Source organism: Myotis yumanensis, unplaced genomic scaffold, assembly GCF_028538775.1.
Source record: "Myotis yumanensis isolate MYYU_CA2020_CCGP unplaced genomic scaffold, mMyoYum1.0.hap1 SCAF_2, whole genome shotgun sequence".
Classification (NCBI taxonomy): domain Eukaryota; kingdom Metazoa; phylum Chordata; class Mammalia; order Chiroptera; family Vespertilionidae; genus Myotis; species Myotis yumanensis.
In genome coordinates this window covers 209,943,282-209,960,308 of record NW_027223753.1, presented here as the reverse complement: position 1 = coordinate 209,960,308, position 17,027 = coordinate 209,943,282, and the positions used below count along the sequence as shown (strand labels likewise).

Genomic DNA, 17,027 nt, shown 5'->3' with positions numbered 1-17,027 from the left:
GGACCGCTGCCGGGAAGATGAAAATGCCCCTCACACTGGTGTGAAACCATTTGTGTGGGTTCCCCTGGAAGGAAGTGTGCCCGGCATGGGTGGCATTATGGGAAGAGCGGAAATACCAACAAGTGCCAGGGAAGAGGCTCACACATCCTCCACCATGAAGATTAAGTGCTTCCAGGCACCGAGCTGCTCACCTGCAGTGTCTCCCCGTCTGGCTTCCCTGCAACCAGAGGATGCTCAAGACACCTCTGCTCAGCAACAGAATGTTCTAGAGCCCGGGACACCCTCAGTTACTGGGCCAGCCCAGGTGCCTGGGGAGCTGTATGGACCTCACTGCCACCAAGCGGAGTGGACAGTGATGTGCCCCTTTTTTTCCCCAAAGGGAGCTGCTGGCAAGGAGGGGACAAAAGCTACTCTGCTTCTCGAGGCCAGAACCGGCACCAGGGCTAGGACGAGCCACTCCAGGAGGCCTCCCCGGTCTTCACCTTCTTGGTCTGCCCGTTGGGCCCAGGGGGCGGGTTCTTATGCCGCTTCTTCCGAAGCTGCTGTTGCAACCTCTCCTCTTTCTTCTTCAGGTAAGTGGTCATGTTGTCAAAGGTGGCCTTGTACAGACTGCTAAAGCCCTCGTCCACGCCAGCAGAGCCTGTGCGGGAGGAACAGGAGTAGATGCCAAGTGGGACGGTGACACAGGACATCGCGGGACGCCGCCTCTAGGAGTGGGATCTGGTGGGCCTGCCAGGCCCTCCTGCAACGGAATCCACCCGGCAACCACGCAGTCTCTGTGGACTTGTGGCGCCTTCTCCAAGGTGACTCTCACAAGGCCCACCCGCTGGTAGCCACACAGCTGGATCTCAGACTCGCTTCTAAGAGAACACAAACTTCTGCTATTCGAGACCCCTCACCCGGCGGGAACGCCACAGGGCCCGTCAGGGAGGCGCAGGCCTGTGCCCACAGGCATGACCTTCATCTGCCCGCAGGAGTGACCTCCCAGCTCCCTCAGCTCCCCTACCCTTCTGTCCTGTGATTTTCAAGGTCAACTCGCCTTCCCCGTGCTCTCTCCAAGACTCCCCCCCCCCGGAGGGGCCTCATAGTGATGCTTCCACCTGGGTCCCTGACAGTCCTGCTGAAGGTCCACTTTCCCAGTGTGGCCCCCGTAAACCCAAACAGCCCCAACCCTTCAGCTCTAAGCGAAAGGATGGAACTTAACCCTGGAATCAGAGCCGACGGGCCTTCCGAGAACGCTCCGCCTGGGGGACGCTCTGCATGGAGAATGTTACACATGGGGAACGCTCTGCATGGGGAACACTCCGCCTGGGGAACGCTCTGCCCGGGGAACGCTCCGCCCGGGGAACGCTCTGCATGGGGAACGCTTCGCATGGGGAACGCTCCGCATGGGGAACGCTCCGCATGGGGAACGCTCCGCATGGGGAACGCTCCGCCCGGGGAACGCTCAGCATGGGGAACGCTTCGCATGCGCACTGAGATCATTGTTCCCATAAAGAGACTCTGAATCCATGCTAGGCCCTCTCGAGAGCTCCCAGGAACCCAGACTGGCTTTGCAAGATGTCTTATGAGCATCAATTTCGTGATTGGAATGAAGGCATCTGAATTCCAGTGCTGAGCTACAAATTCCCCTTTAGACACTGTCGCTTCAAGTCTCTCCCCAAGAGAAGCTTTAGGGAAAACAGCCAAGAGCTGTGTGACTAGGGGTCTGCCTTCTACCAGTGCAGACAGATGGGGTCTCACCATGTTCTCTCTCTGACAGACCCCAACACCGCCACCTCGGCACTCGCTGTGGGCCCTGTGACAGACAAAGCCCAAGGAACTGACAGCCTCGCCACCCTCACTGAATGCAGAGGCTGGTGGGGGGGACCTGTCTTCTCCCACTGCTCTCCCCTCTCTCCTCAGCCTGATGGTCCTGTGAGCACCTGCCCTGGGCTGTGAAACCTCTCAGCGACTCAGCGACCCGGAGACTGTCCTCATCCCTGGTCTCCTGGCCCAGAAACTGCACGCACTGTGCAGCCGCTCCGTGCCACCAGCTGGAGCCGTTGGGTGGCTCCGGCTCCCTCTGGGGGCCATAGAGGCACTGGCCCTGCCTTGGGGCCTGCCACCCAGCTCTGGAGGCAGAAAGGCGGCAGCTGCTCTGACTCAGACCACAGGGCACATGCAGCTCGGCTGTCCTGACGGTCAAACCTGGTTAGTGGGTTACCTCCTCAGCGCCCCCGACGGGGACACACGCACACCCCACACCCCCTATATTCTCACAGCTTCCTACTGTGCACCTCGTCCTAGAATCTGCTTTGTCGGATGTTACCCTGAACACAGGCCGCACCCTCACCTTCCAGCATGGCCCAGTGCCCGCGGAGCTGAATGCAGACTTTCTTCACCGTGGCATCTTCAGGCACAGGCTGGGGGGCAAAGGAAAACCTGTATCAGAAGGTGCTGCCGGCCCAATAATGGGCAGACCTGCCGGGCCCGGACTGCGGGGCCAGGGAAGAGACCCCGTAAATCTTTACATGAGACCAGGTGAAGCCGGCTCACCAAACACAGCAGCCACATCTCGTCAGGACAAAGCCCATGGCCCCTCACGTACTGGCTTGTTGGGTGCGACTTTATCTACGAAGCCTGGCAGACCTGACAGGTACCGGCTGGTGGCACTCTGTTCTCTGCCACTTTCCAGATAAAAACGCCTGGAAGGTCAGTGGTTCCTGCGGACACTCGGCCAAGCGAGCGTCTGTAAAGGATGGGAAAGGTGCGCTTTTCCGGATCCTTCCCACGGCAGTCCTGCCAGACACGGGACAGGAAGGAGAGGACGCCCCCACTTTCAGGATGTGGGGCCGACTCAGAGAAGGCACGGAGCTCACTCGCCCACAGCCCACGCGCCTTCCTCCAAACCCAGAGGCTCCTCTAGCCAGTGGGACCACTGCCCCAGGCGCAAGGCCATGCTAAGCTGCAAACTTTAAGGATGACACACCAAGTATCAGCTTCTCTGATTAAAAATAATTTTTAAAAAAAAACAGTGTGACCAGGACAGGAACAGAGAAAACATGCCAGTTTGGGGTGGTGAGCCCTCCCAAAAGGCCACTGCAGGCTCAGGACACTGGACAAGTTGGCCGGGTACCCAGCTCCCTTCTCCCAGGTCACAAGTCCTACGACCGCCCACCCAGGACACCCTCTGGCATCAAGGCTCAATCAGCTGAAAGGTATGAGAGCTGTGGCCCTCCCCCCACCCCAGGCTCAGGGGACAGCAGGGGCCCAGCACAACTCACCTGCCACTGGCCGTCCACAGGCCTGCAGAGCACGAGGGGGGCTTCCCGGCAGTCCTGCAGCACCCACAGCCCCTGGCTCTCCTCGAAAGCAATGTCCCACACTCTGTGCTGGAAAGACAGCTGCTGCTTGTAAACCAGCTGCTGCCTGGGGGCCTCCAGCTGGAAGATGTAGACCACAGGGACACTTCCCGCGAGAAAGAGAGGGAGATCGTTACAACTCCCACAGCCCACACCGCCAGCAGCTCAGCCTCCGCCCAGGCCGGCCCCAGACAGAGACGCGGTCCTCGCCAACGTTTTGGCTGCAACTGCACAAGACCCTGAGCTAGAAGCACCCAGCTGAGCGCTCCCAGAGCCCTGAGCCACAGACTGTGAGGTAAGGACCATCCGAGTCACCAAGTCCTGGGGTCACGTGTTACACAGCAAGGACCACCAATACAGAACCGGCCGTTCCACCTGCAGGCAGCAGGCAGGACACCTCCTGGAGGCACTTTCACCTCCTCTAAACCTGCGTCCTTATTTCTAAGACAAGCTAAGGTGCCCTCCCTAGACTTGTTATGAGGACAAGTAGGAGCAGAGCACAGGGAAGATGCTCAGGAGGAAGCAGCTAAGGCAGGGGTGGGCAAACTTTTTGACTCGAGGGCCACAATGGGTTCTTAAACTGGACCGGAGGGCCAGAACAAAAGCATGGATGGAGTGTTTGTGTGAACTAATATAAATTCAAAGTAAACATCATTACATAAAAGGGTACGGTCTTTTTTTTTTTTTTAGTTTTATTCATTTCAAACGGGCCAGATCCAGCCCGCGGGCCGTAGTTTGCCCATGGCTGAGCTAAGGGCATGTGCTACCTAATCCAGCTCACCACTGGCCTTCAGGGGGGTCTACCGAGACCGCTCTCAGCTGCACTGACTGAGGCAGACTCTACCACAATCGACCCTTAGGTGAGACTGATCACACACAAAAGACCAGTCCCAGGCCTTGCTGTCCATTAGCCAGTGTGTTTAAATAGCTTGTAAAAGACTGCCTGCCTATAGAACCCTCACCCACAGGCCATAGCAACTTCAGAAAGGGAGACACATACCCCGCCCCCACAGGGAGCTGTGGTCCCAAAATACCAACTAAAACCTCCGGAGTTAGGAGACAGAATGTGGGGCCAGTGGAACAATCCATGTGTTCCCGCTCTCACAGGCTGGAGGAGACCAGAAGCCGTGAGCTTACCAATCACACAGCAGCGCCACACAGCTGTCCCGGCTCCAGTAAGTGATCCTGGATGCGGCAAACCTCTGCAAGGAAAGCAGCAGCTTAACTGCACGTCAGGGACCAATACCAGCCTGTTCCGCTCCCACTGAGCTCGCGCTGCAAGACTGAGTTCCCACACATGTCCCGGATGAGAGAGAGAAGGCAGTGCCAGAACTTTCCGCAAACTATTGAGGGAAAAGAAAGGCAAGGGCTTGCCCGGCCAGCGTGACTCAGTGGTTGAGCATCGACCTATGAACCAGGAGGTCATGGTTTGATTCCTGGTCAGGGCATATGCCTGGGGTTGCAGGCTTTGATCTCCAGTATGGGGGTGTACAGGAGGTAACCAATCATTGATGTTTCTCTCTCCGTCTTTGTCTCTCTCTCCCTTCCTCTCTGAAATCAATAAAAATATTTTTAAAAAAGCAAGGTAAGGGCTGATTTCCTGTTTCACAGTAATGCCAACATGCCAGGCACGTGGCAAAAGCCTCTCCATGGTCTGGCCCTCCCTCCAGACAACAGAATGTCTCCAAAACCAACGAAATTGGTCAAAAATCAAGAACGAAGGGAACAGAGAACACAAGTGGGAAAGAAGGGGGTTGTTCGGTACAGACACAACTGCCCTACAGGTGCCCACACGCCCAGCAGGGATGAAACACTGGGCACCAGTCAGAAATGGAAAGGGAAGGGCCTGGCATCCACAAGGCCTGAGCAGGGCAGGCGCCTGAGAGGCAGGGCTGCCCCCGGTCCTGCAGGCCAGGCCGGTGTCACCTTTAGAAAGAGCTCACATCAACCTCGCTGCTGGAGCATCAGGTAGAGTGAGGGCACATGGGCGATAAGTTAGCAGAAAAAAATCAGGCTTGTTTGCTGCAGCTTCCACTACTGCAGGGTTCCAGCAGGAGGTGCCCATGGGGCAGCAGAGCAGCTGGAGCCACTGGCCTGGTGGTCACTGCAGGTGCTCAGCTAGGGGTCCTAGGGACCTTGGCCTGGGTCAGGCCCAGCCTGCCCACTTCGAGGACCTGTGAGGGCAGCTGCCATGGAGTGCCTCAGAGCAGACAACGGAAATGAGAAGCGAAGCTGAGGACCAGGCAGACAAGCCCTGCACTTCACACCCAGGTCTTATCAGAAATGCAGGGGAGCAGAGTTCCACATGGGGAATGCAGGGGGAAGGGCTTGGTGCCCCTGGGGACAGGCAGAGGGTACCCAGCTCTGCAGGCCTGAGTGGACATGATAGCAGTCCTTCCCTCCCTCCCCACCAGGACCAGGCGGGCCTCTGGGAAGCTGGCAGGGCCGTCCACATGTGACCAACCCGGGGTTGCATAGGACTAGCTCAGGAGCATCAGAGCTGGGTGCCCATGAGCACAGAATCCTAGGGATCCTGAAAGGCAGCCCACACTTTCCCCCTGAAAATCTCCTTGGCAACCAAAGACCCAGGCAACCTGAACTGGGGGGTCATAAGATTAATCCATGACGGACAATAGAGAATGCTGGGTGGGTACCAGCCCGCTGCCCAGTTGATAAAACCACAGCAAGCCTCGCTGCTCTAGCCCCACTATTTTTTCCATTTCCAAGTGGATTAGAGGCCGTTCTATAATTAGTTGTTCAAATGCAAACATGGTAAGAATATAAATTATTCCCCCACTTACTTGACTAGCTGCCTAGAATTTGAAATACACGACTTCTCCCAAGCTGGAAAAGTTCCAGCTGCACTAACAGCAGAGAAATGTTTCCAATGTAAAACATTGTTTTTCTCAAGACCCGAGTCCCTGGAGAGGCACCCTACAGCCCCCACAACCCAGACAAACTCGGTTACCTTGTCGCTCCAGGGCCCCGCTGGCTCCTGCAGGCTGGTCAGGTGACAGCAGTGCAGCTCTTGGCCACGTCTGTACTCCCAGAGCCTCAGGGTGCAGTCCTGCACACAAGGACAGGTCAGCATACCTCTCAGGGGCCTGGCACCGCCCCCCGCCGCAAGCACCCAGGCTTCCACCAGGTCGGGGGGGATGGTAACTCTGGGACAACCAGAGCACCCTTCTCAACCAATGGCTCTTGGCTCTAAAGAGCTCATGCAAGTCATTCAGAAAAATGGGCCTGGCCAGTGTGGCTCTGGTTGAGCGCTGACCTATGAACCAGGAAGTCATGGTTCAATTCGAGGTCAGGGCTCAAGCCTGGGTTGCAGACTCAATCCCTAGCAGGGGGCGTGCAGGAGGCAGCCAATCAATGATTCTCTCATCACTGATGTTTCTCTCTCTCTCTCTCTCTCTCTCCCCCTCTCCCTTCCTCTCTAAATCAATAAAAAAATTATTTTTAAAAATATGTTTAAGGAAAAAAAAGTCGTGGTTTTTTTAATAGAAAGAAAAATGGGTAACCACGCACAGCAAAATGAGCAAAGGACACATGGAAACATGATGTCACATGCCAGGCTGTATTTGGGCCGAGTATGCACACACAGGAGCACACATGTGCATAAACACACGGGCACATCAATGACCAGGCATTTGCACAAGGAGAAACACATGGGGATACTGAGCATGTGTCAGCAGCAGTGGTGACCAAACCCAGGTCCCCATAGACTCAGAAAGGGTTCCTCTACCAACTGTCTGAAATAGGATCACGATGTTATGACAGATGTAACAGCCCTTAGAACGGACTCCCTGCACAAGACCCTCCAACTCTACACACACAGACCTGCATACACACACACAGACCTGCATACACACACACAGCCAGCTCTAAACTGCAGAAAACAAGCACCATCTAGTGGACGGCCACCAGTGAAGAAGGAACACTGACGTCCAAACCACGAATGGAAACAAAGGACAAGCTCTTGGCTGCGAGCAGGGCTGGGTCACTACAGAGGAACCCAGAGGGGCCCACGGCGGAGTGGCACTCACCCCGGATGAGGACAGAAGCAGCTCAGGGTGGTCGGGCACCACGAAGATGCGGCTCACGAACCTGCAGCACAGAGAAGCAGAGTGAGCCAGGTTCCAGTGCTGCTGTGACCTCCGCACGACTCCTGTCACCTCAGAGACAAGCCTGTGCCCCCCAAACCCCTGACCTCCAACAAAACTGATATGAGTAACATGTGTAACTGGTGATGGCCATGTGGATAGTGATGAGGAGGCTGGGAGCTCGCTGGCCGTGTATTCTCAGGAACCCAACAACACAACAGCCTCCACCAAGGGCGGCCCCCAGACCCAATGAAGCCCAGCCACCCTGCTGGACAGACCCATGAGTGCTCCTCTCAGCTGCCTGCACACAGCACCGGCCGCCTTCCCAGCCGGGGGGAGACATGGAAGACAGTGGGGGATGGAGGAGCAGCAACACTGCCCAGAGGCCAGACTCAGACCAGCTGTCCCTCAGCCTGAGGAACCACCTCTCCCCAGACACCAGCTCAGGGCGGAGGGAGACTCACTCAGTGTGCCCCAGGCAGAAGGACTCGATGTTGTGCGGTGCCACGGCCCAGCTCACCCGGATCTTCTCGTCCCGGTCAGCGGTGAGGACGTAGCGGTCGTCAGGACTCACGGCCTGTGCGAGGGGTGAGAAAGGACAGATCCAGTCACGGGACAGCCAGACACTCCCCTCCACCACCGCCCCTCAGACCTCTTGTCTCCAGCCCCCATTCCATATCCATGAAGACCCACCTCAACACAATTCCTTACCGCCACCCATGCCTTCCTGTCTCCAGCACCGAGTCACCTTCTTCTCCCTCCTATTTCAGTCGCCAAGTCCTGACTCCCCCCATTATGCCTGCGTGTCCCCGTGGGAACCCACCCCAGTTCCACCACCCATGGCTACAGCCCAGCCCTCACTGGGACAGCTCCTGGCTCAGGAGTTGGAAGGACACCATGGAGATGCCCGTGAAGCATGAAGGATGAACTCTGACCTTGTGACTGCGCCCCTCCACCGCATCGCCCTGACCTGGGCTGACCTCACGTCCGGAACCACCCAGCGCCTTCCTCACTCACCCGCTGTCAGCCTCATGTGCCTGGATCCCAATCCTCCTGCTCATGTATCTGCAGAGGGCTGTCCCTGCAACAGGAGGACCCGCGCCCACCCCACCTGAGCCCGACCACAGCAGAGTTAATAAGCACTTCGACTACCACATACCACATCCAGCAGCATCGACAGGTGCCCAAGTTCAAGTTTGCCACTTTCATTCGGCTCCAGCACCGCAAAGGAGTAAACGTCCCCAGACTTGTCTGCCACCAAAACCTTCTCCTCAGAGGCCGTGAACGTCAGGGCTGTACACCTCCTCACCACAGTCCTAGGAGGCCAGAGAGATGCCCAAGGTTGGCTGACAGACTGACACAGGTCAATGCAAGATCCTGCAACAGGCCTGCAAGCCGTGCGCTCCCAGCATGTGAAACTCCAGATGTCAGCTTGAAATGGAAACGGAAGCCTAAAGGAATTAGGACCCCAACACACCATCCCAACAGGCCCCCGTGCTTCTCAGGAGCACAGGGACACATGGACAGAAAGGCTGGAGGAGGCCGCCCAGGCATCGCTGCCAGAGGAACCAGCAGGCCTGAGGACCGCAGGAGGAGGCACAATAAACATGGTAAAAACAATGACAAGAGAGACAATCAGGCTCCGGGTAAGATGCCTCAAAATTCTCCCAGCTGTGATTTCAACAATGGCTGTGCCCATTCTAATAGGCCAATTAAGCAGCTGTGACAATCCAGCCACAGCACTCTGGGGGAGCAGCTAGGACAGTCCTCCAGGAGCTGGGCTGGGATCCAAGGAGCTCGGCCACCCCAGAGAGAATCCAGCCCCACCTTCACCCCACCCCCCATGAGCACCCCTCCCACCCAGCTTCTGCCAGACTCCGCATCATGTCCCTTTGTCTCGCACCAGATGGCGGCTTTCAGCTGCTCAGGCTAAATTGGACCTGGCGATGATTCCAGGATGCAGCTGAGCTTTACAGAGTAGGTTTAGGGCATTGGGTCCAGGGGATTCAGGTAGCAGAAGGGAGAGGAAGGGCAGGTCATAGGACAGGACAGTTAGGAGGCCTCTGGACTTCCCCAGGGGAAAGTACCCTGGGGAAGGCAGAGGCCACAGCAATCTTCAATCTACACAGGGTCTCCTACACAGGGTCTCCTTCACAGGGTCTCCTACACAGGGTCTCCTATATAGGACCTCGTATACAGGGCCTCGGCACCCTTCCCCCCTTCATGGAGTGCCTGGGTTCAAAAGCTCCCCCACAGCACACATCCCAGCAGCCACTCTCCCCATCCTTAGGCCCCTGAGGGTAGAACAAACCCAGATCTGATGTCCAGAGGCTCCGCCTTTTCCAGGGCTTTTATTATTGGGATACAGGTGCTTTATAAAATGGTGTGGTTTCGTGTGTAAGATTTCTCACTAACACATCAGAAATATAAAATACCAAAACAGAAAACATCATGTCCTCATTTTTTATTCAAAAAAACCTTGTTTTTCTGGCCTCTGTTCTGAGCCTGAAGTCCTTCTGACTTGCCCAGTTCACAGGTTCTCTGCCCTTTGTCACTCTAAACTTTACCTTGAAAAATGTCACTGCTACCCTTAATTTCCTTCTCAGCTTTTCCTCAAAACCCTCCAAGGTGAAGTTTTAAAGCAGCTGCAGTTAGGTCGTTCCCGCTTGGAGAGCTGTAAATTACCACAGTAGGACACACTGTGTAACCCGAGGAACCAAAGCAGCTGTGCTCACCTCCCTGATCCCATCCACCCCCAGACTCTGCACTGGTCAAGTCCTGCCGCACAGAAACCACAGACCTGCAGCAGACATGGGCCCCGGGCTTTGAAAAGTATGCCAGCAACGCAAGTGCCAGGAACAGGCTCACCCAGCCTCCACAGCCCTGAGCGGCTCTCTCTCCACGCTGAGCTACCGAAAGGCCATGTGAAAGTAACCACTGTAGACAGGCTCCTCTACCACAACGGGAAACCTGAGTTCCCTAATACACAACCAAATGAGAAGGGGAGCAGCCCAGTGGGAAAGCATAGCTCACACCCGAGAAGCCAGCACACAAGACACTGGTTCTTAAAATAAGATGTGCTCCCCTCACTCACACTTAAGTATACAGGACACCAACTTCCTTCTACCTAATTGCATAGTCCCCAGGTTCCATACCACCTGCTGTCTAGGGTAGGAAAGGCACCTTACAGCCTGGGAGGTGGAGACAGAGCCCCTTGGGAAGACAATCTGGGATTCTCTATCTAGATTATAAATGCACCTATCTTTTGACCAGGCAACTCATTTTTGGAACTTCTCCTACAGATACATGAGATTTTTTATGTTTGGGAACACAAAGAGACACCAAGGACACAGGCACAGAGGGACAATGTTGTGAGAAGGCCGTAAGAGGACAGCCATCTACAAGCCAAGGAGAAAGGCCTCCGGGCAAGCCCTGCCGACAACTTGATCTCAGAATCCCAGCACCAGACTGTGAGGAAGAACTACCTGGCTTTTTCACGCTGTGGTGTTTGTCGCGGAGGCCCAAGCAGAGTAAGACAGCGACCATGCTCTGTGATTGCTATCACTGGCTTGCTTCTCTCTGGCTTGCTTCCCATCCTCACATCCCTCCCTCCTTCCCACAGGTGGTGGGAGCAACTCAAAACCAAGGCCAAGTACAAGGATCCTTGTTGGAGAAGCTCAGTCAGACCAGAAGGCCCCATGTAGTATTTACCCCAAATGCTGAAAGCACTTATCTTCCATAACCAAAATACTGGCTAATGTCCTGGCTGTTCTGGCAAGACGCTGCCTAACAGGCCTTTCAAGTGAAGGATGATGTGAACTCATAGCAGTCAGCTACAAAAAGTGACTCATTATCATTTATAACCTGCATGCATGGCAGCAAGCGTTTACGTCACTCTTCTCCTGGGAAACTCTAACTGCCCGTGGGGAGAACTGGAGAGAGGAGGTGGAGGGAGATTCACTGTATATCCTGTATCCTTCTGTTAATCTGTTTTTTTTAAAGCTTTTAGGTCGTCTATTATGGTCATCTATTGCCTGATATATGAAAACACACATAAGATAAAAATGGAATACCGTTACCAGGCTTTATTTTTAACCTGAATGGAACACAGGGCAGAATGGGTATTCCTTGCTTGTGATGTCACCTGGAATGTAGCTTTTTATTCTTCTCTTAGGAAATGAGAGGAAATAAAAATTTAAAAAGCATAGCTGTCCCCAACACAAAGGGAAATTCCCTAGTCTTGGTCACTTAGTAATTCAAACATTATGACCGGCACGTGTTTTCTCTGATTATCAAGGGACATTTAAACCCTGCAGCCTCAGGGAAGACAGAATGAGGGGACAGGGGCTGACTACGCCCTACCAAACTGACTGGGATCAGCTTCCAGACTCCTGGCAGCAGATATGAGTGAGGACCATGTCCCCACCCGTCACAGGCCCTGGGCATACAACTGGAGCTACGTGTTAGTTGCGTATTATAATCGTTGCTGTCACTATTGTTATTGGCAAGCAAGTGTAAGCTGTGTGTTCAACAGGGTAATTATTCAACATTAGCATTTCATACCTGACACTCAGACATTGCCATGGTTTTGTACGGAAAAGAATCAGACGCTTACTGTCATCGGTTAAAGCAAAATAGCTGCCGGACTTGGAGAAGGTGGACGCCAGGATCGTGTCACTCCCCTTCTCCACGGGCTGTCCGTCCTCCCTGAGAAAGAAGGAGAACGGTGAGGCCTTAGCTGAGAAATAAGGCTGCATTCCCCTAGGCCAGCCTTGTTCATTTTTAATGTGAACAGAGGTAGAAAACGCCATGAGGTTCATGCAGCCAGACTATCAGACCTATTAGGGGAACATGGGGAGGTTCAAACAGTTCTAACGTTTAAGGAGTAAAAGCTAACTAACAAAACAATTTCTCAGTGTACACACCAAAATAAAAAGAGCTGAGGTGGAAGGACCTACATGGTCCACTCCCTCATGGACATGAACTAATCAAGACTAGAGGCAGGAGCCCAGCTGGCGTGGTTCAGTGGTTGAGCATCGACCTATGATCCAGGAGATCCCGGTTCGATTCCTGGTCAGGGCACATGCCCAGGTTGCAGGCTCCATCTATTTCTCTCTCCCTCTCCCTTCCTCTCTGAAATCAATGAAAATATATTTAATAAAAAAAAAGACTAGAGGCAGGAATTAAATAATAATAATTTTTAAAAAGCTGAGCCACATGACCAATTCTAGTAAAGAAAGTCACTAGAGCCAAAACCAGTTTGGCTCAGGGGATAGAGCATCGGCCTGCGGACTGAAAGATCCCGGGTTCGATTCTGGTCAAGGGCATGTACCTGGGTTGCGGGCACATCCCCAGTAGGAGATGTGCAAGAGGCAGCTGATCGATGTTTCTCTCTCATCGATGTTTCTGGCTCTCTATCTCTCTCCCTTCCTCTCTGTAAAAAATCAATAAAATATATTTTAAAAAAAAGAAAGTCACCAGATAAAATCATCACACTCTGCTTTTCTTACCTTTCAATTAGCTAAGTTAATGTCATGCAACTGCCCCCAATGCACTTAAAACTGATTGCATTATTTCAAGGTGCCAATAAGAACGTTATTAACAAAAACTAATTAAAAGTACTTAGAAAAGTCCTAATATTCTTAACGCCTAATTTGAAAATCCCACATTTCTTTCCTGAGGTACCCGGTTTTCTACACAGCAAGGTAAAGAGAAATGAAAAGTTCAGTGAGAAGACATCAATCTCCTTCTTAGGCTATCAGGGCCCATTACTCAAACCACGAATTGAACCTGAAGAGACTTCCCCACTATCTCACCCTTTATTTTCTTGTGACTTCTTTTCTGCAGTACTGCAATCATATGTGAAGAGGCTGCCGTCATCATCACTGAAGAAAAACAATAGAGATTTTTAAAAAGTACTTTGTTAATTAAAATGCTTATGTCTTTTATTTCCCTGGAACAGAAAAATATTTGCCTAGTCATCAAGTTAAGGGTCTCAGCCACAACAGGTCTGAGTTCGCTACCTCAGGCAACAGTTATGGAGCTTTATCCGCCTAACCTCTATTTGGATTTGCCATGCACAACTGGCATGGTTCTGTACAAAAATCCGTTTAGTAAAATAAGTGAGAACAAAAGTCAACGGGAAATATCCTCCTCTTTCAGGCACCAGCACATCGACGTAAAATGGTTATGTCTGAAGAAATGTGTCCTGATCTTGTTTTCAGTGGGTTTTTTGTACCCAAACTTAAAACTGCCATTTCTAGTTTAGAAAAATGTCTCACCTGCCCCAAAAAGCTCCTTTGGCTGCCAACCACTGACCAATACAGGAGCCACCCCTCTTCCCCATTACACCCCAAGTTCTCTACTATATAATACCTCCCTCCCCCACCCCCACCCCGCTTCTAGCACACAGAAGGCATCTTGTACAAATGTATAGCCTTTAAAGTGACTGCACTTTAAACTCTTCACAGGGAGCACTGGAGCATAGAAAAGAGAAATAGTCCTCCAAGTCAGAAACTGTGCTGGCTCTAAGGCAGCAAGCAGATGGAAGTCTCCCTGTGGCATGTGTGGGACACCGTGAGCCTCAAAAACGAAGTAATCTGGGATACGTGACAGGTTTGGGAGGAAATGTTTTATTAGATCTAAATTTAACATTGAGTTGGGAGTTCTGAACCAGGACACTGAACAGGGAGCACTGATAGTGCATTTGTTAGGCACGTTCTCTGATTCAAGCATGAGAATCAAAACCCTGCGAAAAGAAACAGGAGCCCATACAGACCGCTACTAACATCCCGGAGGCTCCTGAGTCAAGAATAATGGAGCAACAAACATTTCCTGAGTTAAAAATCCCGAGCGCTGTGTCCACACTGGGGAACCACAAGGAAAGAACGTTAAATTAGGGAAAGCAGCCCTGGCTGGTTTGGCTCAGTGGATAGGGCGTAGGCCTGTGGACTGAAAGGTCCCGGGTTCAATTCTGGTCAAGGGCACATGCCTGCGTGGCGGGCTCGGTCCCCAGTGGGGGGCGTTCAGGAGGCAGCCAATCAGTGGTTCTCTCTCATCACTGATGTTTCTATCTCTCCCTCGAATCCGGAAGAGCCAGTGGGGCGGGGTCCACAGATGCAGAGGAGTGTGCGGCACCAACGCAGGACGAGGGAGCCAGAGGGAGGGCGCCGGAGAGCCAACCCCTCCGACCAGCCTGCCTTCCTCCCCGCGCTCGGGTCTGCCGGGCGTCCCCGGGACCCCCCTTTGGCCCACGCACCTGGGCTCCATCTGCCCCCTCAGAACCCAGCCCAGAGCCACGCAGACCAGCCATCGAGGGGGCGGCGCCCTGGACCGGTGGCCAGGGGAGCGCCCGGGGCGGTTCCAGGGAGAAGGGCTGCAAGGAACCGGTGCAGGCACGCAGCCAGGCCGAGGAGGCAGTGGAAGCCCGCAGGCAGCGGCGGGACTTCCGCGGGGCACCGCGGCACGAGCGCAGCCCCGGGCGCAGGGAAACCGGGGTCTCCAGGCCCCGAGCGCGCCCGCAGCCTGGCTCCCTGCTCCACACCCAGACGCCTTACCTGCTCGCCGTGGTGGTGGCCAGGAGCCGGCTGCCTCCCCGCACCACCAGCGCCCGCCCGCACAGAGCCAGCCCCGCGGAACTCGCCATGAGCCCAGCCGTCGCGCTGTACCCACGTGCGGCGCCCAGCGCCTCTGCCCCGCCGCGCCGGAAAGTGACGTTGCGCGCAGGCGCAGCGAGGTGACAGGTCTCCGGGGACAGCGCCGACCCGGGCATGCGTAGAAGGTCTGTTCTCGCTGTCCATCCTCCAAACCGAGTTCCTGTCTCTTGGCGACTCACGGTGTGTCGCTGACCAGATGTGTCCGGGGAAATACACGGCACACGCGATAATGTTGGTCTTTTCCTCCAGACCGAATGGCCGGCTCTGAATTCTAACCATGCACCGTGAAACTACATGAGGTCTGGCCCCACGAGACACGGAGCAATGCATAACAGAAAACTTAAAGAACTGTGCTTGGCCATCAGTTGTAAGCACAACTCAATCATTTGGATCTTTTTGAGATGCTGAGTCACTTGCCTCACACTCTGAATTCTTACAGTACTTGTGCAAACAAGATGGATTTGCCTCAAGATCTTTTTCTTATCAAATTCCATGATAACCCATATCTTGCTTTTTAATTTTAATCAATTCTGAATTGAAATGTTTTTAAGCTCTTATTTTCATAATTTTTCCCTTTTTATGTCTCTTCTGGTACTACTTATTTTGTTGTGTGCTATTAGACATTAACGTTTGCCTGCAAAAGTATTGTTTAAGTGGATTTTATCATCATTACTCTTATATATAGGTAAACTATAAATTTCATCATTACTCTGATGCGTTGATATTTTACTATCTAATTATCTTAGCATATTACCCAAAACCCACAACCTGAATTTCAGTTCAGTGTAATTTGTCTGTTGTTGTTTTTTAATTTCTTAATATGGCTAGTTAAATTATCACCAAGTTTTCACTTCTATGAAATTTTAAAAACAATGAGGGGGTATATTAATCATTTACAACTTTGATAAAAATGGAGAATTATTTGATTTCATACCATCTCTTGGTAATTGTTAGGTCACCGAAGGAGGAACACACTAGGCCAGAGTGGTGAGGGATTACAAATGTATTTTATTCGATCAGCCCCCAGCGATGGGAATCAGCGGCGTTTAAAAGATTTTTGGCGGGCTTTTTTTTCTGGGTGGAGACTTCTTTATGCAAACCCGGAGTTGTCACCGCAAGTGAAATGTGGTCAAAGGGAATGTCCATAGTGAAATGACCTGAAAAGCCAGTTCCCGGGAGAGGGGTATCAATTCAATTCAATTACCTAACAGTAATTTTCTCAAAGAAGGTAGCTGTGTTATTAGTAACTCTATCTGCTATCCACTGCCATAATAATGCATGACAAACACAAAAATTTTGTGACCTAAAACAGCATTTACTTAGCTCGATTTTGTGGGTTGGCTGTCTAGGCTGCACTTAGCTGGGTGGTTCTTCTGGTGTTGAATGAGCTTTGCTCTGTGTCTCTGGCCAGCCACCTAGTTGGAAGAGAACTAGCTGGTTTGAATGGCCTGGGATGGCTCATCTCTATTCCATCTGGCCTCTCGTCCCCCAGAAGGGTAATGGGGATGGTGTGCATAATAAGCAAAATCAGGAAAAAGCCCACAAACCTCATGAGATCCAGGCATAGAACTAGTGCACTGTTCTAAGTGCACTTTTGACACATTCTATTGACCATAAAAAAACAAGTCACCAGGGCATTAAGAGCCAAGGGGTGGGGAAATAAACTGCCCCTCCTGACAAGAGGTGCAGCTACGTCACATACAAAAGGCCTGAGCGAGGGAACTGGTGGAACATTGAGGGCAATTTTAGAGTCACATCGACCTCAGTCCATCCTCTGGCCCCAATGATTCATATCTATTCACCTGGAAAACACTTCCAACCCAACATCAGGCTCAAAATGCAAGGTCTTGGGATCTGTACTAGGTTGGATGTGGCCCCTCAGGTGCAGCTAGCTCCTCTGGATCCAGAGACCTACCACCTAAAAG

At 52.8% G+C, this 17,027-nt stretch overlaps 1 protein-coding gene across 2 annotated transcripts; it reads right to left on the bottom strand.

Moving 5' to 3' along the window:
• Positions 1 to 360: 360 nt before the first annotated feature.
• On the bottom strand, positions 361 to 15,104 carry WDR4 (WD repeat domain 4). Of its 2 annotated transcripts, XM_070407129.1 has the most exons (11): positions 15,004 to 15,104; positions 13,264 to 13,332; positions 12,011 to 12,154; positions 8,607 to 8,763; positions 7,912 to 8,024; positions 7,391 to 7,451; positions 6,313 to 6,411; positions 4,482 to 4,546; positions 3,267 to 3,450; positions 2,336 to 2,405; positions 361 to 640 (listed from the first exon to the last, which is right to left on the bottom strand). In XM_070407129.1, the coding sequence occupies exons 1-11, from the start codon at positions 15,090 to 15,092 to the stop codon at positions 444 to 446; spliced, it is 1,248 nt and encodes a 415-aa protein (XP_070263230.1). In that variant the 5' UTR covers positions 15,093 to 15,104; the 3' UTR covers positions 361 to 443. The 2 variants fall into 2 exon arrangements, with proteins under 2 accessions (XP_070263230.1, XP_070263231.1); XM_070407130.1 differs by lacking the exons at positions 13,264 to 13,332; positions 15,004 to 15,104 and having other exon boundaries at positions 12,063 to 12,148.
• Between the last annotated feature and the right edge of the window lie 1,923 nt (positions 15,105 to 17,027).

What these genes read in the sequence shown, in the direction of transcription:
- WDR4 (XM_070407129.1), bottom strand. Translation starts at nt 15,092, where the DNA reads ATGGCGAGTTCCGCGGGGCTGGCTCTGTGCGGGCGGGCGCTGGTGGTG. An exon ending in GTGGCGCTGCTGTGTGATTG is followed by an intron (nt 3,451 to 4,481) that starts GTAAGCTCACGG and finishes TCTCGCGGGAAG; the next exon opens with TGTCCCTGTGGTCTACATCT. An exon ending in GCACTGGGCCATGCTGGAAG is followed by an intron (nt 641 to 2,335) that starts GTGAGGGTGCGG and finishes CCTCCCGCACAG; the next exon opens with GCTCTGCTGGCGTGGACGAG.